The 27414-nt window shown below is 36.2% G+C and overlaps 1 protein-coding gene across 1 annotated transcript in view; it reads left to right on the top strand.

Annotated features, from left to right (window-relative positions):
* LOC118833954 (transformation/transcription domain associated protein) overlaps positions 1-27414 on the top strand; it is a 172789-nt gene that overhangs the window by 62577 nt on the left and 82798 nt on the right. Inside the window, exons 41-56 of the mRNA XM_036741388.1 lie at positions 109-315; positions 1251-1409; positions 1515-1649; positions 2294-2404; positions 2803-2949; positions 4133-4346; positions 5039-5164; positions 14813-14959; positions 16084-16286; positions 17805-17926; positions 18245-18458; positions 21152-21331; positions 22844-22990; positions 24931-25050; positions 25325-25612; positions 25775-25912. Coding sequence (XP_036597283.1) covers positions 109-315; positions 1251-1409; positions 1515-1649; positions 2294-2404; positions 2803-2949; positions 4133-4346; positions 5039-5164; positions 14813-14959; positions 16084-16286; positions 17805-17926; positions 18245-18458; positions 21152-21331; positions 22844-22990; positions 24931-25050; positions 25325-25612; positions 25775-25912 — 2658 coding nt within the window. The remainder of the gene's footprint in view (positions 1-108; positions 316-1250; positions 1410-1514; positions 1650-2293; positions 2405-2802; positions 2950-4132; positions 4347-5038; positions 5165-14812; positions 14960-16083; positions 16287-17804; positions 17927-18244; positions 18459-21151; positions 21332-22843; positions 22991-24930; positions 25051-25324; positions 25613-25774; positions 25913-27414) is intronic.

The raw sequence follows: 27414 nt of genomic DNA, 5'->3' as shown, positions 1-27414 counted from the left end.
CAGATATTTTTTAAAAAGATACTTTTATTTTAGTCCTAATTCAGTTATTGTTGATATTTTTTAAAAGTCGATTCTTAGATCATGTCTTACAAGAATCTCCTGTGCTAGGTTTTTCATAGTTTGCTAAAGGCTCATGCGATGGAGGCTCGTGCAATTGTCAGACAAGCAATGGCTATTTTGACTCCAGCAGTTCCTGCTCGAATGGAAGATGGACACCAAATGCTGACCCATTGGACTAGAAAAATCATTGTAGAGGAAGGTCATACAGTTCCCCAGCTAGTCCATATTTTGCATTTAATAGTCCAACATTTTAAGGTATGTAATTTGGTTTTCAACATTTTGTTTTTAGCTTTTGGCTTTCTTTTCCTTTTGGTAGTACTATTATGGTCATTTACCTTTTAGTAAAGTTATCACTATATAAATGATACGTATATGAGTAAGTGTTTTGGTTTCTTCTCTCAAAAGGAAGTTAAGCTGCTTAAGAATGTTGACTGTGCCTTAGACCCTTTTTTATATTGCCCTTTTTGCCTAGTATCAGGGTATATATGTAGTAAGGTGTTAAGTAAATACTCTACTCAGTAGTTTCTATTCGGCTTTAAAATCCAGGTTTTTATTTTTATTTTTTGAATAGAACCCTCAGATCAAAATGGCGAATTTTTTTGGTGTTTCTCTTTATAAATCCATGACAGGAGTCTCTTAGAAGGAATCTATATTCCTTTCACTTTAATTTTAAGAGGCCTGGGGTTATATTGATAATAGTCATTTATTTTAGTGTTAAGATTTTATATCTTACTGGTCTTTGTTCATGTCTTTCTTAAATTGTTCTTTGAACCTTGATTATAGTTGAAGGGAATTATACTCCTGGAGATATTTTGGTTTCCGACCCTTCCGACCCTTGGGGTATAAAGTGCATACAAAACTAATGCATATCAGCCTTAACCTCTTTAGAAATACTCAATTCATGGATAGCATGGAGCGTGAAAAATGTTAAAAAAAAATTCTCCCCCTTTGTGAAGAATATTTCTCCAAATATGAATGAGTGTGCAAAACAGAATTTTCTTTTAAAAAAAAGATCTTTATTTTGGTCCTTATTCAGCTGATACTCAATTTATAGTAAATATACACAAGAAACAAGATTTTTATGTAAAATTCATTTTTTAAAGAATTCTCTGAAAAGAATGAAATGGCTGCTAGACTTTGTAGAATATGGAATTAAATGTATTTTTATTAACATTGGAAACTTTCCATAGGTTTATTACCCAGTGAGGCACCATTTGGTACAGCATATGGTGAGTGCCATGCAGAGATTAGGCTTCACTCCCAGTGTTACCATTGAACAAAGAAAATTGGCTGTGGATCTGGCAGAAGTTGTCATTAAGTGGGAATTGCAAAGGATTAAGGATCAGCAGGTAGGAATGATAATTCTTTTATATTCCCTGTAGCTGGTTTTTTGTTTTTTTTTTTACATTTATCCTTAGAAATTGTAAACTTTAATTTACTCTCTGTTATTTTAGCCGGATTCTGATATGGATCCAAATTCAAGTGGAGAAGGTGCCAGTTGTGCCTCATCTGCTATTAAAAGAGGACTGTCAGTTGATTCTGGCCAAGAGGTGAAGCGATTTAGGACTGCCACTGGAGCAATGAGTGCAGTAAGAAATTGTCTTCTGTAACTCCTAATGGGCACCATCAACTTTCACTTATGTTTTCCCTTTATTGGTGCTCTCCCTTCTTGTGACAGTCATGTTGTACACAGACATCAGTACATAAAATTTCACCTATCTTCATTTTGGGGAGGGCTTTTTTGTATTTAGTTAAAGATAACACTCCTCCATTTCTACTGTAATTGAAGCTATCTTGGTTCATTTAGTATTTGGATAGTTCTGTGAGTGACATTTAGGTACTTGTGTTATAGTGAAAAAACTCCTTTGGAATTTTGAATATATTATGTGTTTGGGATAAGATTTTACTTAATATTACGTGTTGTGTATTTGGAGTCTTTAATCACACATGAATACATATATCTGTGTATGTGCACGTACTTGTGTATGTGTGTAGTGTAGCAGAAAAATGGGACAACAGTGTTAGTCTGCATAGAGATTCTTCCTCCTCATCCCCTACCTCTTATTTAGCTTAATGTTTCTTTATGAATTCTATCAGAATGCTGTCTATGACTAGGTTGGTGGGATATTAGGGGAGTTTACATTGATTGAAATCATAAATTGAATTATATCTTTATGTAGTCGTTTAATAATTATATAATATGGTTAAAATTTCATTCCCTCTATATTTTTAGGTCTTTGGAAGGAGCCAGTCATTACCTGGGGCTGATGCTTTACTTGCCAAGCCTATTGATAAGCAACATACTGATACAGTGGTGAATTTTTTGATTAGAATTGCTTGTCAGGTATGATTGTCAATTTGTGACACTAATCCTTTGGGACAAATGTTACCTAGTAATCCCCCCATTTGTGATGTGTGTGTATACACATATGTACATTGATATATTTTAAAATAATAATGACATTAAATTGAAAATGTTTTGAAACTTTTTTGTTTCCATTTTTGGAAGCTACTTTCTTTCTAGACATTAAAAACTTCAAACATCTGTTTCACAATTTTAGAGAACCCATTTGCATATTTGGGACTTTGTAGAATTAGTTTCATAGTAATGAAAAACAAATAGGCTGAATTGGAATGTGTTAGGAATGGACTAAAAACCTACTACAATTTTTTTGTATGTAATAATGAAATATATTGCAAGTATGTAGTTAATGAAAAATTCATTATTATTTTGAATTTTAGGTTAATGACAACTCCAATACTGCAGGATCTCCTGGAGAGTTGTTATCACGACGTTGTGTTAATCTCCTAAAGACAGCTTTACGACCAGATATGTGGCCAAAATCAGAACTCAAATTACAATGGTTTGATAAGCTTCTGATGACTGTGGTAGGTTCACAAGCCAGGCAGGTCAAATGCAGGAATCTTAAAAGAAGCAATCATGCACTATAATTTTGTTTCTCAAATCAGGGCTTTGGCACTTCCAGTTATTGTAAATATCTTTAAAAAGAGACATCCTGATTTTCAGTTGTCAGACTGGTGACTCAGTGGATAGAGCATGGGCCTGGAGTCAGGAAGACCTGAGCTCAAATCCAACCACTGATACTTGTTAACAGTATGACCCTGTGCAAGTCACTTCACCTCAGTCGGTCTCACTTTCCTCACTTGTAAAATGGAGATAGTAACAGCACCTACCTTGCAGGGTTGTGGGGATCAAATGAAATAATATTTGTAGTATTTCAGCAAACAGTATTTTGTAACAAATGACATTTGTTATTGTTACAACAATTTTATTTCCTATGACAATATCTTTTAATAAAAAAAGGAATAGAAAAGGAAAAAATAAGCAAAACTGATTAATACATCAAAAAAGCATGAAAAGTTATACAGCATAGAGCACCCATGGATCTCCCACTTTGGCAAAGGAGTGAGGTGGGGTTATCTTCTCATTTACCTAATTTGGAGCCATATTCATTCTTTGTGGTTTTACAACCTTCGCTTTGGATTGTTTTGTGTTTTTTCTTTCTGTTTATGTCATTCTGATCATTGTGTATATTATTTGCTTGGCTCACTGCATCAGATTGTGTAAATCTTTCCATGCTCCCCTTTATTCATCATATTTGTCATTTACTAACTGTACAGTAATATTCCTTTGCATTTGCTTAACCCTATTTAGCTTTTCCAATCAGTAAGCTTCTACTTCGTTTCTAATTCTTGCTCCTATAAAAGTGTTGGTATATATGGAGAATTATTTTTTATAAATGAATGACCTCTTTGGGGTGTAAGCCCTTTTTAAAGGAAAAGGTTAAAAAAAAGCTTACTTTTAATGTTCTTGTCACATGAAAACTTCTTAGAAATTTAAAATAGTGGTCTTTTTAGGCACAGTATTCCTGTTTGCCTAGTTTTCTTAGTCTTCTCTGTCTTTAAATCCTCCGTTTTACACAGCTGGAGCCCTGTTACCAGATAATTCACTGGGTGTCATTTTAAAGCTTTGCTTGAGGCTACCTTTCTTTAGCCTGTTTTAAAATAACATTTCTTTCTTTTAAGTTTGTTCTTTTTTCTCCTTTTCTAGGAACAACCTAACCAAGCTAACTTTGCAAATATTTGCACTGGATTGGAAGTCTTAAGTTTCTTGCTAACTGTTCTCCAGTCTCCAGCAATTCTCAGTAGCTTTAAACCTTTGCAGCGCGGGATAGCTGCTTGTATGACCTGTGGAAACACCAAAGTTTTGCGAGCGGTTCATAGTCTTCTTTCACGCCTAATGAGCATTTTCCCCACAGAACCAAGTATGATCATTTTCTTCAGTGTTTTTCTTTTATCACTATACCAATTGATGTGATTAAGTAAAAGGGGAAGGGGAGGCATGTCTTTCCAGTGTAATAATCTTTTGTTTTATGTGTTTTTTATTTTATTGTTCCATTTTAGTTTGCACTTTCCACCCCTATAAGAAAAAGTTGAAATAAGTAATCATGTGGAAAACATCATTATCTTTAGACATAAAAACTTAATAACCTGTGGCAGTCATTGCTTTGGCTCAAGAAATGTCTGCCATAAATTTAATGTCTTTTGCAATTATCTTTTTTTTTCTGCTTTGGAAGTGCAATTATTCATTCGTTGAACGTTACTGTTTTACTAAGACATGAAAGGGAAATTAAGTGTAAAAAGTACTCTAATGTTGCACAGTTAACAAGAATGAATTCTGATGTGTTATTGAATAAATTTATTTAGAACACACTCTAATGGGAAAATCAGGATAATGAATAATGTAGAAACGTGAGGAGAGTTATACCTGGGTGGCAGTAGGTAGAAATCACCTTATCCACAGAAAGGAAGTTGTTCCGAAAGAGCCTTGTTGCTCATTCTCAATAGCTCCATTGACTGTCACTGGTGCATTTATTATTGGTAAATGTAGATGTGTGTAGTGGGATTTTGAGGGCCCAAACTGCATTGCTACTCTGATTCTACACTCTGATTGCAGGTACTTCAAATGTAGCTTCAAAATATGAAGAGCTTGAATGCTTATATGCAGCAGTGGGGAAAGTTATTTATGAAGGGCTTACTAATTATGAAAAGGCTACAAATGCCAATCCTTCCCAACTCTTTGGTGAGTGTTTTTTCTCTTCATCAGCCGTAGCATGTTTGTTCCTCTATTAGGTTCTTTGTCATTAGACTCGAATTCTCAGTAAGAAAAGCAAGGCATGATTTTTCCTCTACTTTGTACATGTCTAGGAAACATGCAAATTTAGATATTGTTCTGATTTGCACCCTTTAATATAGCGGCAATGGATATTCACAATGACTACAAGACACATGGAGAACCCCCTAAAATGCCTTCTAAATCAACAAGGAAAGACTAAGTTTACGTTTAATTTGGTCTAGTTTAAATGTTGACTTAATATTTTATCTTGAGAGGCACTATGGTATAGTGGCAAAATTATTGGACTTAGAGTTGGGAGAGAGCTGGGTTCCGATCCTGCCCTCTGACGCCTAATAGCCATGATCATGGACAGCCTACCTCACTTTTGAGCTTTAGTTACCTCAGCTGTAAAATCAGGCTGATAGCAGCGCCTCATCTACAGGGTGATTGTGAAAAGTCAAATGAGATCATTATGGAAGGTGCCTTGTAACCCTTGTTGAAGTGCTTAGGTTTTGTTTTTTAGTGAGAGGCAGCATAGTGGAATGAATGGTTGGCATGTACTAGTCACTGTATAATAAGCACTGGAGATACAAATAGAAATACAAGAAATGGGAGCTCTCGAGGGATTCACATTCTTAGGGGAGAGACAATGTGTTTCGCAGGTTTCAGTGGCAAGTTAGATGGCAAAGTACAGTGGTCCTTAGGTTATGGCAGCAAAGCTGCCATATTATATGATATATATATATATACATATATATATATATGTGACATTGCATCTTCAGTGTCATTTCCATTGGTAAAATAACATCTCTTTTTATGTTGAACCATTTAACTGTGCAAAGGACTTCAGTAGTAAGAACATTTTTTCCCGGGTTACCAGTACTGTGGCTATTGCATTTCCGCAAGGGTCGCTCTCCTGGATAATGACAGGGGGCAGAGGGGGCAGTTGTTGGTTATTCCTTAGCTTTAGAGCTTATCTACCCATCAGCCATGGTTGGTGTTGGTGATTGGAATGGTGCCCTTTTTCCACGAGGGTTTTTCTTCTCTTTGAAGGCTGTGGGGGCCATGGTGAAAGGAGTCCTGGTTTAGGAGAAGGCATACTGTCATTGTCTGGGTTCTGGGCTTTTTTCACTAACATTGAAGGATAGGATAGGGTGGTGGTCGAGGTCATGGTGATGGTTTGACTGGCCAGACGCTTTGTTGCTTTAGTCTAAGTCATGTAACCTCTTAGTGCCACAGGTTGCTCTGATATTATTAATAGCTATAGCAAAGTTCTGCACGTTTGGGGAGAATGTCATACATTGAATTTGCTGCACAGGTAAAGTCACTAGACTGGACCAAAATGATCAATATTCAAGAAATTATAGGAGCAACAGCAGCTGGAAATTTCTTGAAAGTTGGCAGTAAATATAAGCCAGCAGTTTTGATCATATCACCCTAATTTACCCATGTTTATCTCAAATATTTAGAAACTGGTTTAAAATTTACTTGGTGTCCCATTAATGAATGCATTACTTTTAAAGACAGAATAGTAGATTACATTTACAGCAGGAAAGAATAATTGTCAAGCAATTGTTTCAGTTTCTATTTTTATTCTCTCTACTAGTTTGGAGGCATCTTCCATAATTGCAAAATAGAAGTGAATATCAAAAGTCAAAATAATTATTAAAAATACAGTAAAAATACAAGTCTATGCTATAAAAATTAGCTGACAATTTTCATGACACTTTAAAAACAAGCAAAAATGGTTTTCTCTTTAAATGCAGCCTTTTTAAAATTTTACTACTTGCTGATAAACACTGACATGTTAATTATAATTTATGGTATAGATAATGTAAAGTGCCCTTGATATAGAGTCAGAAGACCTGAGTGTTCTGGTCTGTTTGCCATTAATTAGCTGTATGACTTTGGGCAAGTCACTCATGGATTTTAGGGCCCCCTTATTGCCCTAGCCATAGATCCCATTGTTAACCCTGAGATAAGGTAATATGCTGTGGTTAACACTGGATAAAGAAACAAAAGTTACTATCATTAAATTGTTATTTATTAGAAGATCAAAAGGCAATTCCTCTTGGAACAGCTCTAGTGAGGGTGACTAATACTGAAATTAAAAGCTAGATATAAATCTAGAGCTTTGGAGTAAAGGTAAGAAAACAAAGAATGTTAATTAGACTTATGGGGGGGTCTTTGAGCTGAGCTGAACATGGAAAGATGATAAGTATTTTGAGAGACAGGTTAGGAAGAAGTACATACCAGTTCCCGGGATGGGTGATGAATACAGAGGGGCAGGATAGAATTAGGTCTGCTTAGCTAGAATTTGTTATTCATGCATAGGAGAAATATGAAATAAGACTGGAGAGGTAGGTAGAAGCCAAATAGAACTTCACAGGCTGACCTCTGAATAGTTTGCTTATGTTACAGCTAAAGGTGTTAGGGAACTTAGGATGGTTTTTGAGCAGGATAGCTACATTGTCAACCTGTGCCTTTAGAAGGATTATTTTAGCAGCCTTAGGGAAGTAGATTGAAAAGAGGAGAGCTGGGAAAGTAGGTAGAGAAATTTAGGAGACGTGAGGAGAGAATTGATGTAAGCCTGGATTAAAGTGAGCATGAGAGAGAGAAGGGCAAAGATAAGAGAGATATTAGGGAGGTCAAATTAACAAATTTGACACTCATTTGGATCCATATGTGACAATAAGAAGAGTTAAAGATGATTCCAATCGAGTTAAGGTCTAGATGACTGGGAAGCTGGTAGTCTGAACAGAATCTGGAAGCAGGAGAGAGTTTGGGCTGGACATCCGGTTAATATCTGGTGAGCAGATCTCCAAGAGTAACCAACTGCATTGCTTCATTCCCAGAAACCAGGTGGGCCTTTTTATCTCCTTTCACATCCCATCTGACCATGCATTCAGGCCATTTTGTCATTTGCTCTGCAGCACCCATCCTTCCCCTTTATCCCTTCCTCCCCAAGTACCTGAGGAGGTTTATTGACTCAACTTTAAACTTTCACCCTAGTGATCAGAAAGTACAGACTCAGCTAGCCTACTTTATCTAACCAGCTCTCATCAGACCATTCTTTTTCCATTTATCCATTGCTTCAGGGTATCTTACCATCTATGTTTGTACTATTCTGCCCCCATGTAGACACACCCTCCAATTTTCTACCTCTTGCGCTGACCACAGTGATCAGTCAGCGTTACCATTGCTTGTTTCTAGAAACGGCGCTTCAGTTCACTGATCTGTGGATCAGCTTACTCTACCTGTGATTCCCCAGACTAAATTCCCTTCCTTGGTCACTTCTCCAAAGGACATCAGCTTATGTGTTGTTTTCCCCCTTTTAGAATGTAAGCTCCTTGAGAAAGGACTGTCTCATTTTTTGTATTTGGATCCCTGTTGCTTTGTGCAGTGCTTGTTACATAGTACAGACTTAATTATAATCCATAGATTTTTAAATCTAGTGCGATCCCGGCCATTGAAGCACGTTTATCTCCATCTCTCAGATAAGTTTCTTAACTTTTCATGACATCTGCCATATTACAAGGGTTTGTTGTAGTATTTCATTTCCGTTTGGGAATTTCTATAATTCTAAACAGTTCTATTTTTAGTATATCAGAACGTTTATTCAGAGTTAATCTTTCCTTCAATGGGGACAAGATTGCTAGACTCACTTGAAAGAACAAAAAATCCCCCAAACATTTTTTGGGAGGTTGATGTTTTATGGCCTGATTCAGATGCTCACTTGGACTTCTGCTGACAACCATTTTGCAAGATTTTGAATGACAAAGTGATGAGTTTCATTCATTTTATCAGTAAAAATCATCCTTTCCCAATCTTTAACACAGTAGTTTTTGTATTGTCTGTCTGGAGGCATCTAGTAGCGCAGCGGATAGAACACTGGATCTGGAATATCAGGAAGACCTGTGTTCAAATCCAGCTTCAGCCACTTTAACCAGCTCTGGGACTCTGGGCAAGTCATTTAATCTCTCTGTGCCTCAGTTTCCTCAACTGTAAAATGGGGATAATAATAGCATCTACTCCCTAGGGTTTTTAGGAGGATCAAATGAGATAGTGTTTAGTACAGTGTCTTATATGTGGTAAGCACTTAATAAATGCTTGTCCCTTCCTCTTTCCTTAGTGATTACATTTTTCACCGTGGTGACCAAAATATAAATATCTAAGTTGCTGATGAAGCATAGTGGTAATCAAATTCCTTAGCACAGACAATAATTTTAATATGGTTTCACTTTGTGACATCATTTATCTTTGGTGTGTGTGTCTCTCCTGGAACTAGGCTGGCAGAGAACATCTAAACTTCACCAGTTGAAACTGAATTGGGCTGGTTTCTTTTAACTTATAATTAGTTCTGCCAAGTGAGTGTTGGATTTGGTAACATACACAAATTTAATTGCTCTCTTTTGTTGTGTTTTTAATTCTGTGGTTTTTAGGAGTGGATATATCTCCAAAGATATGTGCAATAGTTGTGGCTCTTAAAGAGCACATTTCAGTGGCTCTTAGAGATATCACAGCAGCTACCAATGAGGAAAAGTCAAACATTTTAAGCATCATTCAAGCCCACAATGAAACAAATTCAATAAACCGGTTCAAAAAGTAAAGCATAGCTGAACACAAATACAAAGAAATGACAAACAGCCTATTTGATCTCAGAAATAAAGCAGAAACCTTCAAAAGGACATGGGAGTTGAAGAGATTGTTATTGATTCTTCTTGTTGACAAAGGCTTTCTGAAGTGGGAAGATTAGTGAGGGACTAGTTAGAGACTAGCTGTTAGCGACGAAGAAAAAAATATTTGACAAGGAGGGAAAGAAAGAAAAGAAGCTTACATTAGCATCTACAGTGTGCTAGACACTGTGCTAAGTGATTACTAATATTATCCTGTGATCTTCACAGCAAGTATCATCCCTATTTTATAATTAAGGAAATCAAGCCTGACAAAGGTTAAATGACTTGTCCAGTCACATAGTTGGTAACTATATAAAATCAGGTTTGAAAAGCTAGCTCTAGGACCAGCAATCTACCATCTAGATACCTCTCAAAGATAGTGAGCATTTTTATGTTTATAAAGCTGTTTACAAATGCTGTCTCATTTTATCCTTACTACAAGCTTGGGAGACAGGTTCTATTATTCCCATTTGAAATATAAGGAGAGAAACAAAAATTAAGTGATGAAGCAGATAAAAATGTAAAATGACACCTTATCCTATGCAGTCCCCTTTTTCTGCTTTCGTTGCTGTGGTATTGCTGATAGTACTAAGATTTATATAATTCTTACTAACCTATCTATAAACATTAATTTAATTCATGATGTGATTGTTAATAACCAGTTAATAACTATTTGTTAACTCTTTGTATAGCTAATAACTAGTTAACTCATATACGATTGGAGAAAGTGAAGCATGTTCATCTTGATGTTCTCACTAGAAACAAGACCAGATAGCAGAAGGAAGTTTAATTACCTATTATTTACAAGGCCCTATCTTGAGTGTATAGTGGATACAAAAGGAAATGGTCCCTGCCTTTAGGGAGCCTCTATTCTACTAGAAGAGAAGTTGGACATAAATAGGTAAATGTGAAATAATTTCAGGAGGACTCGGTAGGTGTTTAGAAACTAAAAGTAGCTTTTGGAGCCATCTGCATAAAAATTTTGATTGGACCCATGAGATATGATGAAATCAGTTTGAGTGAGCAGGAAGAGAATAAAGAGTAGAGTCTTGAGTGGTACCTACTTTTAGTGGGTGGGCAGAGGAGGATGGTTTACACAAGGACAGGGTCACAAAAGCCTGTGGAGGAGAGTGTATAGAGTAGCTTGACGGGTTTAGCTTGGTGACACTACCTTCCATGGATTCTCCTCACAGTCGTGATTAAAGGAGTTGGAGGAATTTTCATTGTGTTCCCAAAGGCAACATAATTTAATGGAACATTTGGTCATCTGTTGTAGTGTTCAGTATGAGCATGAGCAAATAGGGCACCATGTAGCTTATGTGCCAATATGTATTGCAGAGGATGAAGCGGAAGAGAAAGTCTTAAGAATTTTCAGCATATTATCTTCATAGCATTTATTTTGGGTGAAAGTTGGGTATGGGGAGGATGGAAAAAAACCAGTAATGTAACATAGAAAATGAAGGGTTTGACAAGGTGACCTTTGAGGGTCTCATTTTATTCTGAATCCCATGATCTTATGTTGGAATTTGTGTTGCCTGGAGTCAAGTATTGAATGATCCCAAAGGCATTAGATTTTAGTCAGGAATTTGACACATGGACATTCTGTGAATACTTGCAAGAAGAGAGTTGGAAGATGTGACGACTGAATGGCGCTACAAATAATGAAGCTGACTACATTTTACTATGTTGGAAATCACTTGTTAACCGAAGGTAACAATTTTGGTTACTCAGGAGTTGATTTTTGAGCTGTCTCTAAAGGGTTAAAGATTCAAAAGAATGTAGATCACAGACGATACTTTTTCTTTTCTTCTTCTTTTTTTTTTTTTTTTTTTTTGCAAGGCAGTTGGGGTTAAGAGACTTGCTCAGGGTCACCCAGCTAGTAAGTGTCAAGCGTCTGAGGCTAGATTTGAATTCAGGTCCTCCTGACTCCAGAGCTGGTGCTGTATCCGTTGTACCACCTTGCTGCCTTGATGATACTTTTTCTAAAATAAAGTGATTGAAAAAGTTATTATTATTGACCCATGTGTTTCCTTTATCATTTTTATATTTATCAACATCGTCTCTGTATATACAGTGGGTATCCTTGATGAAAACATGAAAAAGGAACAGACAGGCTTTTACAGATGATTTTCTAGTCACATAGCTGATGGAGAGTGCCGGCAAATTTAAGCTCCATTTTTAAAGCATTTCGCTTTGTAGACCCAAATGAGCTCTTGTCAAGCAAGGTGATTGTTGTGCATATATTGAAATTGCTATGACAAGACCAGAGAGATAACATTATTCACAATTTGCTGAATTATCAACTAGGGAGTCATAAGACAAAGAGGCATAGATCTGTAGTATTTTCTAGTGTCATGATGGCATGGAATGCACACGTAAATAGAAGAGGGATTCTCTATTGATGAGGAGGTACTTCAAAGACTCCTATTCACTGAATACATAGTATTAATTGTACTGAGCTCTGAATGCTACAAATCTTCTTCAGTTCAAAGATTAATTTAGAAATTAACAAGGGATTGTCATACTGAAAAAACAAAAATGGCTAACAAATATTGTATAGATTATGGCAAGCAGTTGGAGGGGAAGCCCATTAAGTTGTCCATTAATACATATACCTTGGTCAAGAGCTGCAGTTGGATAATAAGCTGGGTACAGAAGTAAATTAGAGTAGAATGATTCTAAGTTACTTTGCCACGTGTATCTTTTTTTAAAACTGATAATCTCCTGTTTGATGTATGCTAAAGGGTTTGTGGTCTCAGATATTGAGGGAGAACAATAAAAATTAGAATTAAGAGCTGGCTGTTGGACTTGGCGGTTAAAAGATCATTGCTGAATTTTGATAGAGACTTTTTAGTTGAGTGGTTACATTGGAAAGCCAGATTTCAAAGGGTCGAGAAGTATGTAAGAAGAGAGGAAGTGGGAGTCAATGTAGATAGCTTTTTCTAGGAATTTATCTTTGAAAGGGAAGAGAGATAGAGAAAGATAGTTGTAGGGGTTGGTAGGGCCAAATGACCAGTTTTGGGGGGATGAGAAATACCTGGATGGCAGGGAGTGAACCTCAAAGATAGAAAGGAAATGGTCAAAAAGGCAGGCTGGCCATTGTGGAAGATGGGAGCAAGTAGGATCAAGATTGTATGTAAAAGGGGCGGAGAGAACGGTGAATGATGTCAGGTTGTTTTGTGATGGAGGGGAGACAAGGGAGTAGAAGGGGCATAGCCTCTCTTGTCAGTGAATTATAAAATAAAGTCTTCTGAGTGATTAGGTGGAAAGGTTTGTGTGGGAGGATTGAGAGAAGAGAAGCTTTGAAATATCTGCTGTGGAGAGTATGATAGAGAATTATAATAGTTTCATTTCTGCCCCTCTGCCTCTGTGTCATCAGATTCCTCCAGCTGGTTTGGTAGTTGATAGTGTATTTCCACCGTGATATCCTGTTAATTCCTTTTTTGATTCTCAAATAAATATTTACTACTATTCTTTCCCCCTTCAGATTTTTATACAGGTTTTTGTCTTTGTAATCCCATTGCCTTAGAGTTCCTTTGTGTTTGCTGGTGAGCAAATTAGTGATAATTGATTGATTTTGCAGGGAATGTAGACTCCTGAATAGGGATCGTTTTCAGGGGCCATTGCCCCAATGTGGTAGAAAACACAAGTGGTCTGACATTATTGTTCCCAACGTGGTCTTGTTCTCTCTTCAAACTCATTTGAAAACTGAACTTAATAATAGCTTTCTCCCAGAACTTGCTCTTCCTCCTGATTTATGTTTTGCTGAGGATTTTTTTTGAGTCACTGGCATTCAGAGCTTCATTGTCGTCTTGCCTTTCCCATGTTTGCCATCTCCCAAGTTTAGTGAACGCATTTTGTCAAGTTTGTCTTCAGAATATCTCCTGCATGTGTCACTTACTTCCTCTGACCAGTATTACCTTTCTAGTTTAAGACTAGCCAGTACTGCTGTCCTGAACTCTCCCATAAATATTTCCATGTTTGGTATCTTCTGCACTCTCCTGCTAGGTTAGTCTTCCTGATAAATCATCTGATCCTGTCATTCTACAATGACGCTACAAGATCTGTAGTGAATCTTCATTGCCTACAGAATAAAGTCTCAACTCCTTAACATGGCCTTCAAGGTGCTGTCACCAGATGACCTTTCAAGCTTATTCTCACATCATCTCCTTTATACACTCTGTGCTTCAGTCACAGTGGGATTCTTGCCATTCTCTGAAAACATCTTGAGTTTCCCTTTTACCCTGCCTTTGCTTCATATTGCTATCCCCTGTACGTGGGATGTCCTCCCTTCTAACTTGACATGTTGAAATCTTAACCATATTTTATAAACCAACTCAAATGTGTAACTCCCTAATTTCCACTCTTGAGGTCAGAGACCATATTTTGTTTATCTTTATTTCTTCCTCAGTACCTAGCACAGGGCTTTGTACAAAGGGCCAACACTACAGAAATATTTGTTGAGTTGAAAAGGAGGAAAGATAAAGATCTCTTGATATGATGTTGTATGTATTATCTGTATATTATGAAAAATTTCATGCCTTCTGGATACTCGAAATATTATTCAACAAACTTTTTTAGTGTGAAGCAGTTGGAGGAGGTACAAATATTTAGTAATATAGAATCTCTGCACTTAGCTTACTGATATGATTAGAGAAGAAAGTAGCTACTAATATGCATCTTGCAAAATAAGTTTTCTGATGATTTTAACATATGAAATACTCATTAAAATTTTAGGTGTAGGTTATAGAGTATGCCATTTATTGTAGAATTTGTAATGCTAACATTTGAGAACATCTTGATATATGTATCTTCCAATACATATTATTCAGTAACATTTTGTTGCTGATTTTTATCTATTCCTATTGAATTATTTGTTGTAGACATATTACTTATTGTGTATCTTTCCCTTAAAATGGGGACATTTTACGGTTTTTAGGTACCTTGATGATTCTAAAGTCTGCTTGCAGTAATAACCCTAGCTACATAGACAGATTGATTTCAGTTTTCATGCGTTCTCTACAGAAGATGGTTAGAGAACATTTAAATCCACAGGCGGCATCAGGAACTGCAGAAGCTAACACAGGTAACACATTTGGCACCTTACTCTTTTTAGTAATGTCATAATAAAAATGAGAATGCTGTGTGAGTGGCCCCTCAATAATAATGGGTTTTATAAATTTTTATTGATTAATAAAAAAACTGATGAAAGTGTGTTACATTTTAAGCAAATATCTAGTAAGTATCTAGTGAAAATATCCAAATATCTAGTAAAAACCACAATTTAAGTTGTTATATTGAAAGGTCAGCTTTTTCATATATAATCTTTAGATAATTGGAGAATTGAAAATTATAGGAGCTTTATATTTAAATGAGTGTCTCAAGAAAATTCACCACTAGGTAGTATGTGTAGTCAAAAATGCTTCAACCTGCTGAAGCAGAATATGTGGAACTATTTCTAAAATGTAATTTTCAGTAATGGAAGCATCACCCACAGACATTTAAATAGATATTATCTATTCGTGTGTGGTTTGTGCAAAAAAGACCAGTTATAGCTGAAGCTGCAGTGCAGTTGGGCAGAGGAGTACAGTAGGAAGAACACTTATTATGGAGGCCGAAGACCTGAGTTCAAATCCTCACCTGGTCTCTTATGTGTGATTTTGGGCAAGTCACTTCTCTGTAGCTTAGTTTGTTTCTCTATGAAATGAAAGGCTGGGAAACAGATGACTTGTGTTCTTCAGCTTTGATCCTAATTTTAACCACAACTTATGGAAGCCCTTAAGGGCTTTGTCTTTTCAGCTTCTATGAGCATCACTAAGGCTCTGTATAGTGCAGCTCCCAACTTCAGGTATAAGATCAGTCTTTTCTCCACCTCCATACAGTGTGCCCACTTCCCCCCAATCCCCTAATCGTATTCCTTTCCTCAATATAGACTTCATCTCATAGGTCCATTAACCTTCCACTAGCTGTGGTTCCCCTTATTCAACTCTTGTAAAGGGATGGAGGAGGAGGAGGAGGAGTGAGAAAGTTATAAACTGTTTTGAAGAAGTGAAAATTTTACTAGGTTTCTTCCAGTTTTAAATGTAGCTACTTGGATGGAGGAGGAGTGGGAGAGAGATGTACGTTTTGGACACAAGTTTCTCCGTTAAGATAACTAGTTTTTTATAACCATAAAACTATACTCTTTTGTAATCTGTTTCTCTACATTAGCAGGGACAAGTGAACTTGTTATGTTGAGTTTGGATCTTGTGAAAACTCGTCTTGCTGTGATGAGCATGGAAATGAGGAAAAACTTTATTCAGGCCATTTTAACATCACTAATTGAAAAATCAACTGATGCCAAAATTCTTCGTGCTGTGGTTAAAACTGTAGAAGAGTGGGTTAAAAATAATTCCCCTATGGCAGCCAATCAGGTAAACTATTAAAATTAAATGGTGGCATTACTATTAACTTTGTGATCTGTTCTTTTTTTTTTTTTGCTTGTTGCATAATTCTCTTGTTTTTTCAAAATTTAATACATTTATTTTTTGTTTTTACTTTACAACACTCAGTTACATGAGTTTTTGGGTTCCAGATTTTTCTCTCCCTCCCACTGTTACCCCCAAGTCCCCAAGTCGGCATCTAATCTAATGTAGGATCTACATATACCTTCACGTTGAACTTCTTTACATAATAGTCCAGTTGTAATGAAGAATTATAACCAATGGAATGAATCATGAGAAAGTATAAATGAAACAAAAAAAGAAGGAAAAAAAAAAAGAGAGAGAGAGAGCAAAAAGTTTGCCTCAATCTCCATTCCGACTCCATAATTCTTTCTCTGGATGTGCATAGCTTTTTGCATCATGAGTCTTTTGGAGCTGTCTTTGAATTCTTATAAAATTACTTTCTGTCAATGCAATGGACTTCGTTGCAAGATTTTCATAGTCCTTCCAGAGAGGTCTTTAAATATAGTATCTTTACATTCATGATTCCTTTTCTCTTAAAAACTAAGATAATAAGTTTTATTGATGCTTTTTGTTTTTGCATCAATCATTTCATGATATCTTACCCCAACCCATTCCCTATAACCTTAAATGCTTACTCTTAACCAAAAAAATCAGTCATTTGAGATTAATAATAGTGACTGTAGTCTAACATATGTAACATTTCACACCCGTAAACACCTGACCTCTCTGCTGAAAGGAGGAAGATTCCTCCTGAGCCAAGATTTAAAGTTAGAATTATTGTGTGTTTAGCTATTTTTAGAGGAGTCAAGATTTTCCACAGTATTGTCCATGTTGGAACCATGTTGAAAGCAAGACTTTAGTTGGTCTTAATCTTATTGCTCACTTCAATGTAATATTTATTTATGTTAAAATGAGCCTTATTGTTGTTCTTATTGGTGAAAGTTTAGGGACAGCATAGCAGAAGCAGCTCCTAAAATTTCAATGATGGCGTTGCATAGGAAAGAAAATTATTTTCTTTAAAATATGACTTTGGAAAAAAATATGACTTTTGTCTTATCTATTATGGATAATAAAGCTGAATGATTTGATTGGTTACTGACATCTGTGGCTATTAGTAATGTTCTTTTAAACAATTAATTAGGTCATTTCTAAATAACTAGCTTTTAGATTGACTTAAGTCATCTTTAAAAAGAGAGAGAGAGTGTGTGTGTGTGTGTGTGTGTGTGTGTGTGTGTGTGTGTGTGTGATGTAGTTAGAGTCTTCCTGCATCAAAGTGAATATAGCATTTAGAACATTGTCAGCATCCATGTTTGAAAACCATTGTCACAAGGGCCTTTTGAAGAAGTTTTTCCTTTTAGAAAGATGACCTTGTCCCTTTGTACTTGACAGTAGTGTAAAAGTTTATAAAAAGCAGATGGTTGAAATACTTTTGAGTATGTTATTTTTCAAATTGAGAAAATTAATTCTCTTTTTAAAAATTCACAGACACCTACACTCCGTGAGAAGTCCATTTTGTTGGTGAAAATGATGACTTACATTGAAAAACGTTTTCCAGAAGATCTTGAATTAAATGCCCAATTCTTAGACCTTGTTAACTATGTCTATAGGTAATGACATCAATTCATCAAATATTGTAGTTGTGTGGTTGCCATCCATTCGTCTTCTAGCAATGAGTAAATTTAAAAGAATACTTTAAAGGGCCAAATCAAATAATTTATAGTGGGGATCATTAATAAATGCACTATTTAACTGCCACATGAGCCATTTAAGTGAGCGAACTTTGTGATTATTTGTATTTGAGATGAGGTAAATTTGCTTCTGGTTTGCTTATAGACTGAGGAGTAAAAGAAATCCTCATAAAATAGATAATAAAATAATAAAATCCTAAAAAAGAAAGCCTTCCTTTATGTTTCCTTTCACTGTAGAGATGAAAACCTTTCTGGAAGTGAACTCACTGCTAAACTAGAGCCTGCCTTCCTTTCTGGCTTACGTTGTGCTCAGCCACTCATCCGAGCAAAATTTTTTGAAGTGTTTGACAACTCCATGAAGCGTCGTGTTTATGAACGTTTGCTTTATGTGACTTGTTCTCAGAACTGGGAAGCCATGGGAAACCACTTTTGGATCAAGCAATGCATTGAGGTAGGATTGAGTGAACTGCGAACTTGGGGATCAGTGACATACCTTGCAATTGACTCTGTGCTCTGAAATTGGGAGAATTTGTGCTGTTGCATGGTAGTGCTAGAATTTTAGCTGCTGAAGTACACTTTAAAAGCTGTTAGAAAAAAACAACTTTTAACTAAAGTATTACTGGGGCATACTTGAAATATAGCACTTAGAACCATGTTTAAATAGAGACATCATAAAGAAAATTTCAAACCAAATTTTATTTGCCAGTATTTTGAATGGAGGTAGCACTATAAAATGCTGTTGGTGGTGTATTGAAAACTTAAAAATGCCAACTCAGATTGCCCTCTTATAGCAGAAACAAATTGTAGAAAAAAACTTCTCTGCTGTGTCCTATTGATGATTTAATCTAGAATGACTGTAGTAAGTGAAATAGGGATCTAAGATGAATTTTAACGACAAATGGTGTCCCAGTGTATTTGTTTTTCGAATACTTTCAAAAGCCGTTTTAGATTCCTACAATGGTTTGTCAAATGCATTTTTAAATCACCACTTTCAGGTAATATCAAAAAACTTTGCTTCTAAATTGTGATTCTTTTAGGAATTTGCATGATTTTCTTCACTATATAGCCAAAACTTTATTGAGTCTTGAGTGTGAAAATTATTTTTCTTTTTTTTCTTTTCTCTTGGAGTGGGGAAGGCAGGGCAGTTGGGGCTAAGTGACTTGCCCAAGGTCACACAGCTAGTAAGTGTGTCGAGTGTCTGAGGCTGGATTTGAACTGAGGTCCTCCTGACTCCAGGGCTGGTGCTCTACTCACTGTGCCACCTAGCTGCCTTGAAAATTATTTTTAAAAAATTTATTCCAGTGTTGGGAATTTGCACATTATCTCATTCAGCTCTTAAACTCTCAAAGTATCACTGAGTCCCTGCATCTTTTAATGCCGTGATATTGTCAACCATCTGGAGTCTTCCCTTTTGAACTCTTAAAATTCTTTTGATCAAAGAAATCTATATTAAAAACTAATTGAAATGGTTCAGTTTCTAGAGGCTGAGTCTAGCATAAGGATAGGGTAGGACAGGCCTGCACAACATTGCAGGCCGCTTATGGTCCAGCTCGCCAAAGGATTTTGGGCAGCCCTTGAAAATGCAAGTCCCTCAGCAAAATGACTATGCAGAGTTCCCTTAGGGTAGGCCTGAACAACATAGGACTGCTTGTACGCCCGCCAAAGGATTTTGGGCAGCTGGGAAAAATGTAGAGAATGTAAAACAGGCCTACACAACACCCTGCAGGCCTGGGGTAGGAGTTTCAATGGATTTTAATTTAGCTCTGTTTATTGACTTATAAGAACTTATTAACAAAAGTGGGTTCCTTGATGTTCCCATTAAGGTTATATGTAACACTTCTGATTTACATGTTAACATGGGCTAGGAGAATCCTCACGTATTTTTGGTCAGTAATTTTACCCTTTGAACAATTTGTATAACTTGTCTTTCCCTCATTTTCTCATTTTAAAAATTACTGAGGCTATTAGGAAAGTTACTTGTTAATTTTAAGTAAATATTTAGCCTGGTAAAAGACAACAAAGTCAAAGCTGTTGGTTATGTCTCATTGACACAGAAGTGGTTTGTGTGGCAAAAGAATACAGCATATCATTATACTATTTGATTTTGTAAAAAGTCCCATATTTTTAATTGTATAGGTGATTTTTCCCTGCCACTGTTGTTCTTTTATTATAAAACTACATATAGAGCACTATTTTAGGTGGTAGGGGAGAGAGTGAATATAGATAAGACACAGTCCCTTCCTAGAGTTTACAGTCTGGTAGGGGGATAAGATACCAATATACATAGCAGCTGTTGCTGTTTGTCCTTCATCCTCGAAGAGGACCATGTCATCAGGAGGAAGATGCTGTGACCTGTAAATGAAGTGGATTTAAGTGGAGGAGGACTGTGCAAGGTCACCAGCTTCACTTTCTCCGAAGCTGTCTGGGTGCAGTGGCAAAATATGCATCAGAATGACTGGAGACGGCCACGTAACAGCCAAATGCTTTACTAGATGACAAGTGAGATTAGAGAAGGAAGGTCATGAATCATTTGGAGGTGGCATTCAGGTTGAGCCTTAAAGGATGGGTAGGACAAAGCAGCAAGAGGGAAAACATTTCAGGCATAGTGAAACTGGGAGCAAAGGCCTAGAGAGAAGGGAAACCCAGGATGTATTTGGTAAACAGAGGCGGCACTGGGCCTAGAGTTGGGAAGATCATCCTTACTAGCTGTGTGACCTGGGCAAGTCACTGAACCTGTTTTACCTCAGTTTCCTAAACTGTCAGATGGCAGTAATAATAACACTGACTCACAAGGATTAGATGAGGACCAAATGACTTGATAGTGGTGAAGTACTTCGTCCAGTGCCTGGCACATAGTAGGTGCTTAATAAATGCTTGTGCCCTTAGATATTTTTTCTCTGTTTGGCTAGAACACAGAGTGTACGCAGGGGAGCAATATGACTAGGTTAGCTGGAAAGATAAGATGATGTCGTCTTGTGCTGTGTGTATCAAATGGTTTGCAATTTGACTAATGAGAAAATGATAGGTAAAGCTATCCAACTCAGATTCGTTTGGCAATATTCAACATTTGTTTATACATCCTAAAATGCCATTTAAAAAGAAAACTGGTTTTCATTTTTCTTAATAAAAATTTTTTTTTTTTAGCTCCTATTGGCAGTATGTGAGAGAAACACCACAATTGGGACAAGTTGTCAAGGAGCTATGCTCCCATCTATCACCAACGTTATCAACCTGGCTGATAGTCATGATCGGGCAGCATTTGCCATGGTAACACACGTCAAACAAGAACCTCGAGAAAGAGAGAACAGTGAATCCAAAGAAGAGGTAAGATTAGTTTGGTTATTCCATATTTTTTTAAGAGATTGAAATGCTTTTTTTTTCCCCAAAAGAAAGTTTTAGCAATCATATAATTTTTAGGTCAGAGACATACACATGTGCCATCCCTGAATGATAGTTAGGTTTTTATTTATTTTCCCCTCAGTTTCTGAGCATTTTGCCATTTGGCTTTGAGATCCTTGACACCATTTTTCAGTGTTTGTTTTATGGGTGTGAAGAGAGTGCCGGACTCTGTCAGGAAGACCTGAATTCTAATCCTGCCTTGGACACTCACTGTGTGACCCTAGCTAGCAAGCCACTTGACTTCTCTCATCCTCAGTTTCCTCATTTGTGGAAATGGGGCTAGTAATGGCACCTGCTTCCCGGGGTTGTTGGGAAGATTAAATGAAATGAAGCACTTCACAAATCTTAAAGCACTGTATAAATTATTACTGTCACCGTTAAACTTTGCTGACATTTTGGTTTTCTTTCTGAATGAGAAATAGATTGTTTCAGAATATTAGACATTGCTGTGAGGCATTTGATAACCTGTATGGCTACCACATGGCTTCGTTGAAATAGAACCAGACACATTTGAGTATTTGGGTCTTTGCATCATAGATTTAGAGCCATAAAGACCAATTTTTTTAGGAAACAATCCAGTTAGGGCTGAGTAAATACTTTTTTCAAAGTGGTTGATTAATTTGTATATTTTGCCTTTTTCCTATAAAAGGAGCACTCTTTTATTACTGAGATGTGACTTAGTCTTTTCCCTAACTTATATCTAGGACATTTGTCCATTTGTAGGAGAAGTAGGAGCATTCAAAATTTTTTTCAGTATCTGTGAACATTAATGAGTTTTAGTTGTTTTTTTTTAAATAATTTCCCTGTATAAAATAGCTTTTAAATTAGTGTTATAAGAATCCTATAATTCTGTAAGACTTTTAAGATTAAAAAGTATTTCCAACTTAAAATAGTAACTAATAGTAATATTGGGGTTGAGATAATAAAGCAGATAAAGGGAAGAAAAGTATCCTTTTTTTTGGGCAGAATCACTTTTTGGAAATTGAACTTTTTATGACATCCAGAAAGCTTTGGGTAGCCAGGCTGAAATACGTCTTTTTCTTCTTCTTTAGGAAATCAGTTGAATATTATATTATGCCAGGTTTATGTCTGAATTACTAAAGCAACTAAGCAAATTTCTTATATGTTCAACTTTAAGAAATACTGTTCTGACTCCTAATAGGCCTGATTGTTACCTGCTTTAGTTTCCACTTTGTTTTATTTTGATGTCTTGTTTTAAATACTTTAGTGTTACTATCTGAATTATAAAAAAAAATTATACCCTTTAGAAAAACAAGAGGAATATATTTTTATGGAGCCAAATATTACTTAATGAAATGATTATAAACTTCCAGAAGATGACAAAGAATTTTTGAGTGCCAAGACTTCTGTAGGAGCTATACGAAAGTACTGTCCACTGGATATAATCTAACTAATTAAAAATTTTATTTGATTTAGGATGTGGAGATAGATATTGAATTAGCTCCTGGAGATCAGACTAGCACACCTAAAACCAAAGAACTTTCGGAAAAAGACATTGGTAACCAGTTGCACATGTTAACCAACAGACATGATAAATTCCTTGACTCTCTTCGGGAAGTTAAGGTTTGTATATTGGAATGGCAACTTCTTATTTGAAAAGCCTGTAAAATCCTAACGTGATATCATCCCATTGTAAATCTGATCTTTCTTAAATTTCACATTTCACTTGTCTAATTCACTCTTGCATTCCTGGAAGACTCCCAAGTGATCATCTTATTTAAATAATATAGAAGTTAGTTTTATTGACTGTTGAAGGGAGGAGAGAACAGATTCTTACAAGACAGGTTAACTAACTATATAATTTCCTCAATTCCTGTTGTGGTAGGAAATGGAAAATTTGTCTAATAATAATAGCTAATGTGGTACATGCGCTATTTTTTAAGTATAAGAAAAAATGGTTGCTAAATTTTTTTTAAAAGCCTCTCCTGTATGAGATTTGACCTGATGAGATTTGAATTGATGAGAGCCATAAATTATGTTTGTAGGTAAGAATTAGGAGAGAATGTGTGTTCATATATGTGAGTACATTTTTATAACCCCTTATACCCCATAATATTTTTCATGTAAAATAGGGGAAATTTTGGTTATAGAATCTCAGAATTGGAAGGAACCTCAGAAGCCATTTAATTCAACCTAGGATCAAATATAAAATCCTGTCTTTGGTATTTAAAGCCCTTCAGAACTGACCTCTTCTTTTTTATTCACACTTTATTCCTCTCTATGCACTCTTAAGATCCAGCTCTTTTGGAAAATTTGTAATTCCTCAAACATAGTATTCTTATCTCCTGTCCCCCATACCTAGAATGCTATACTTGGCCCTCACCTTTGCCTCTTAGTTTTCCTGACTTCCTTCAAGAATCACTTAAAATTCTCCATTCTGTAGGTGACTGTTCTCAGTCCTCCCTCCTCTCCCTGGTTCCTAATGGCTCTCCCTGTGCAAATTACCATAATCTACTCTTTATCTACTTTTTAAGCCTACTTTTAAACTTCTCTCTACCTAGTTGTTTACATATCGTCTCGCCATTAGAATAGCAGTTCCTACCCTGGGATCCTTGAGGTTGTTTTCTTAATATTATGATAATTGGATTTCATTATAATTAGTTTCTTTGTAATCCTGTGTATTTTATACATTTAAAAGCATCATTCTCAGAAGGAGTGCATAGGTTTCACCAGACTGCCTAAGAGGTCCACTACACAAAAAAGGTTAAGAACCCCTGTATTAGAATGTGTGCTCCTTGAAGGTAGGAGCTGTTTTTGCCTTTTTTTTTTTGCCTGCCACATAATAAACACATGTGGATGTTTGTGTACTGACACCATGTCACTTTTTTTTTTTAATAATATCATCACCAGGACAAAGTATACTATAAAAATTTTGTTTTTAGGGTAGGTAGGATCTACTTCCATAATTCCTCTTTGATTTTGTGTCAGTGTGGGTATTTACTGCAGTGATTGAAACAGGTTTTATAAGCTTGTTGTGGTCAAAAATATTCATTACTCTGTGGTTAATTTGGTGATGAGCCTCCTTCCTCATGTTAGCTAAATTTGGTTGACAGATGACAGACATAGCCTTTCATTTTAGTGTTAGATTTGCCAGGGTTTATATTCCTCCAGTATAGCTTTTGATTCAGGAGTGAAATAGAAGGGAAAATATGATAAAGCATTTAAAATGAGTTTAAAAGAACTTTCTTTAAAAAAAGGATAATATATACATTAATATGTATTAAAACTTATTTAAGCTTATTAGTAATGGAAGGAAAATTTCTGTATTGAAATCATTTTATAAAAACTAAGTCTTGAGGTGATTTTGTTGAATTTTATTCAAATTGAATTTATATTATATTCATTGTCAGAAACATACTTTCATTAGATTTTGTTAATTTTAAAAAAATACTTCTGATATAGATTGTGTTTTAATAGCATGAAATTTGTTGTATTCAGCAGTCTGCATAATATAAACTGTTGGCCAACTGAACTAATTGTTGTCGGGGTTTTTCCATCTATAGACTGGTGCATTGCTCAGTGCCTTTGTTCAGCTGTGTCATATTTCAACAACATTAGCAGAAAAGACCTGGATCCAGCTTTTTGCAAGATTGTGGAAAATTCTCTCAGATCGACAGCAACATGTGAGGTTTTTTTAAAAAAATACTTTTTGACTAGATATTGGTATTTCAGAAAGATGTAACTTTAGCTCTTGTTTTTAAATTTTATTTTCTTCAGCATTTACATTGCTAATATCCCTGAAAGAAAAATAGTCTTGGTAGATTTTTTAAAAATCTTGGCAATGGAGCAAATGATCAAAAAATATTAAATATCAAAAATAAGGGCTTTGTGAAAGAAGAGATGTTGGCAGTATATTGATTTTAAGAGAAGATCTAAAAACCAATCCCTTTATTTCAGGCTCTTGCAGGTGAAATAAGTCCATTCTTATGCAGTGGTAGTCACCAAGTCCAAAGAGATTGCCAGCCAAGTGCTCTAAACTGTTTTGTGGAAGCCATGTCACAGTGTGTCCCTCCAATTCCTATCAGACCCTGTGTCCTGAAATACTTGGGAAAAACCCATAATCTCTGGTTCCGTTCTACATTAATGCTGGAGCACCAGGCTTTTGAAAAAGGTCTGAGTCTTCAAATTAAACCCAAACAGACAACTGAATTTTACGAGCAGGAGAGTATAACTCCACCTCAACAAGTAAGTAACCAACCTCCTTTTTTCCTTAGATATTCATAGTTAAACTAAATTTCTAAAATTGGTTTAATCTGAAATTGCCATGAGATTGCTATATTTTAAAAATTTTCTCCCCAAGACTCACATAGCTTTTTAGCTATATATTGATTATTTATGTGTTTTTAGGAAATTTTGGACTCCCTTGCTGAACTTTATTCTCTGTTACAAGAGGAAGATATGTGGGCAGGTTTATGGCAAAAGCGGTGCAAATTTCCAGAGACAGCAACAGCTATAGCATATGAGCAGCATGGATTCTTTGAGCAGGTGATCACTACTTGACAGAATTAGCATTTTGTAGTTGATTGGTGATTTATGTGCATAATAAGTGCATGACGTATTTATTTTAAAGATAACAACCTGTACAAAGGACCCTTTTTAATGGGATTTTAATGTAAGAAAAACACACTTGTAGGACGAATTCTTTTAAAATGTAATTGTCTTTGCTGTGATTAGACACTGATCTAGAAATAGTTTTGTCTGAAATCATTACTTATATTGAGCCATATGGAATTCCAGTTGGACTGCATTTTGGTTTTATTTTTACTTGCATATTTATATTTGTTTACCTAAGCCTTTAGGCCAAAACCATTATAATGTAGTCCAGACATGCAGTTTTGTGCTCAGTCACTTAGCGTTTATCAAGTACTTGTTACATGCTGGGCACTTGCTAAGTGCTGGGGATAGAAAGAAAGACAAAGGGGGAGTCAGCATGCAGATAACTGTGTACAAACCAGATATCACAGGGTAAATTGGAGCTGATCTCAGAGGGAAGACACTAAGGTTAAGGCGGACTAGGAATGTTTTTTTGTGCAAAGAATGGTAAGAGGGCCAGTATTATTGGATCACAGAATGTATGGCAGGGAGGGGGATGAATAAGGTATAGGTTGGGAAAGAAGGTACTAAGACAGGTAGTATGTAGGGGTTAGGTTATGAAGGACCTTAAAAACCAAACAGACTGTTTTATATTTGGTCGTAGAGGTGATAGAGAGCCATTGGAGCTTGTTGAATACTGAAGTGACATGATCAAGACTGCATTTAGGAAGATCAGTTTGATAGCTAACAGGAGGATATATTGTAGTGGGAGGAGAGACTGGAGACAGAGAGTCCAGCCAATCATCTGTTGCAGTAATCTAGGTGTGAGGTGGTAAGGAACTGCACCAGGATAGTGGCAGTGCCAGAGCAGAGAAGTGGGGATTTATGAGAGATGTTACAAAGGTTGAATCAACAGGAATTGGTAACAGATTGGATATGGGGGGTGAGAGAGAGGAGTTGAGAATGACACTTAAGTTGTGAGCCTGGGTGACTGGGAGGATGGTGGTGCTTTCAGTAATAATAAGGAAGTTTGGAGCAGAGAGGAAGGAGGGAGAATTTTTTGAGAAAGATGAAAGAATTCAGTTCTGGACATGGCTTAATTTGAGGTGTCTACAGGGCAACAGCACAAGTTTTTTAAAAAAGCAGTTGGAAATATGATATTGGAGGACAAGAGAGGTGTTAGGGCTAGACAAGTAGCTCCGAAATTCGTTTACTTAGAGATAATTGAAATCACGGAAGCTGAAGAAATCATCAAGTGAAATAGTCTAGAGGGGGTGGGGTTTGGTGAAGGACGGAGTCTTGGAGTCCCCTACTCTTAGCAGGTGTGATGTGGATGAAGATCCAGCAAAGAAGACAGAAAAGAAGTGATCAGATAGGGTAGGAAAAGAAGTAGGAGAGAGCATTATCAAGAAAACCTCCCCCTTAAAGTGCTCAAGATTCCTTAATATAACAAT

This window comes from Trichosurus vulpecula, chromosome 1 (assembly GCF_011100635.1).
Source record: "Trichosurus vulpecula isolate mTriVul1 chromosome 1, mTriVul1.pri, whole genome shotgun sequence".
NCBI lineage: Eukaryota > Metazoa > Chordata > Mammalia > Diprotodontia > Phalangeridae > Trichosurus > Trichosurus vulpecula.
The sequence above is the reverse complement of the archived record's forward strand: the minus strand, read 5'-3'. Positions and strand labels throughout refer to the sequence as shown.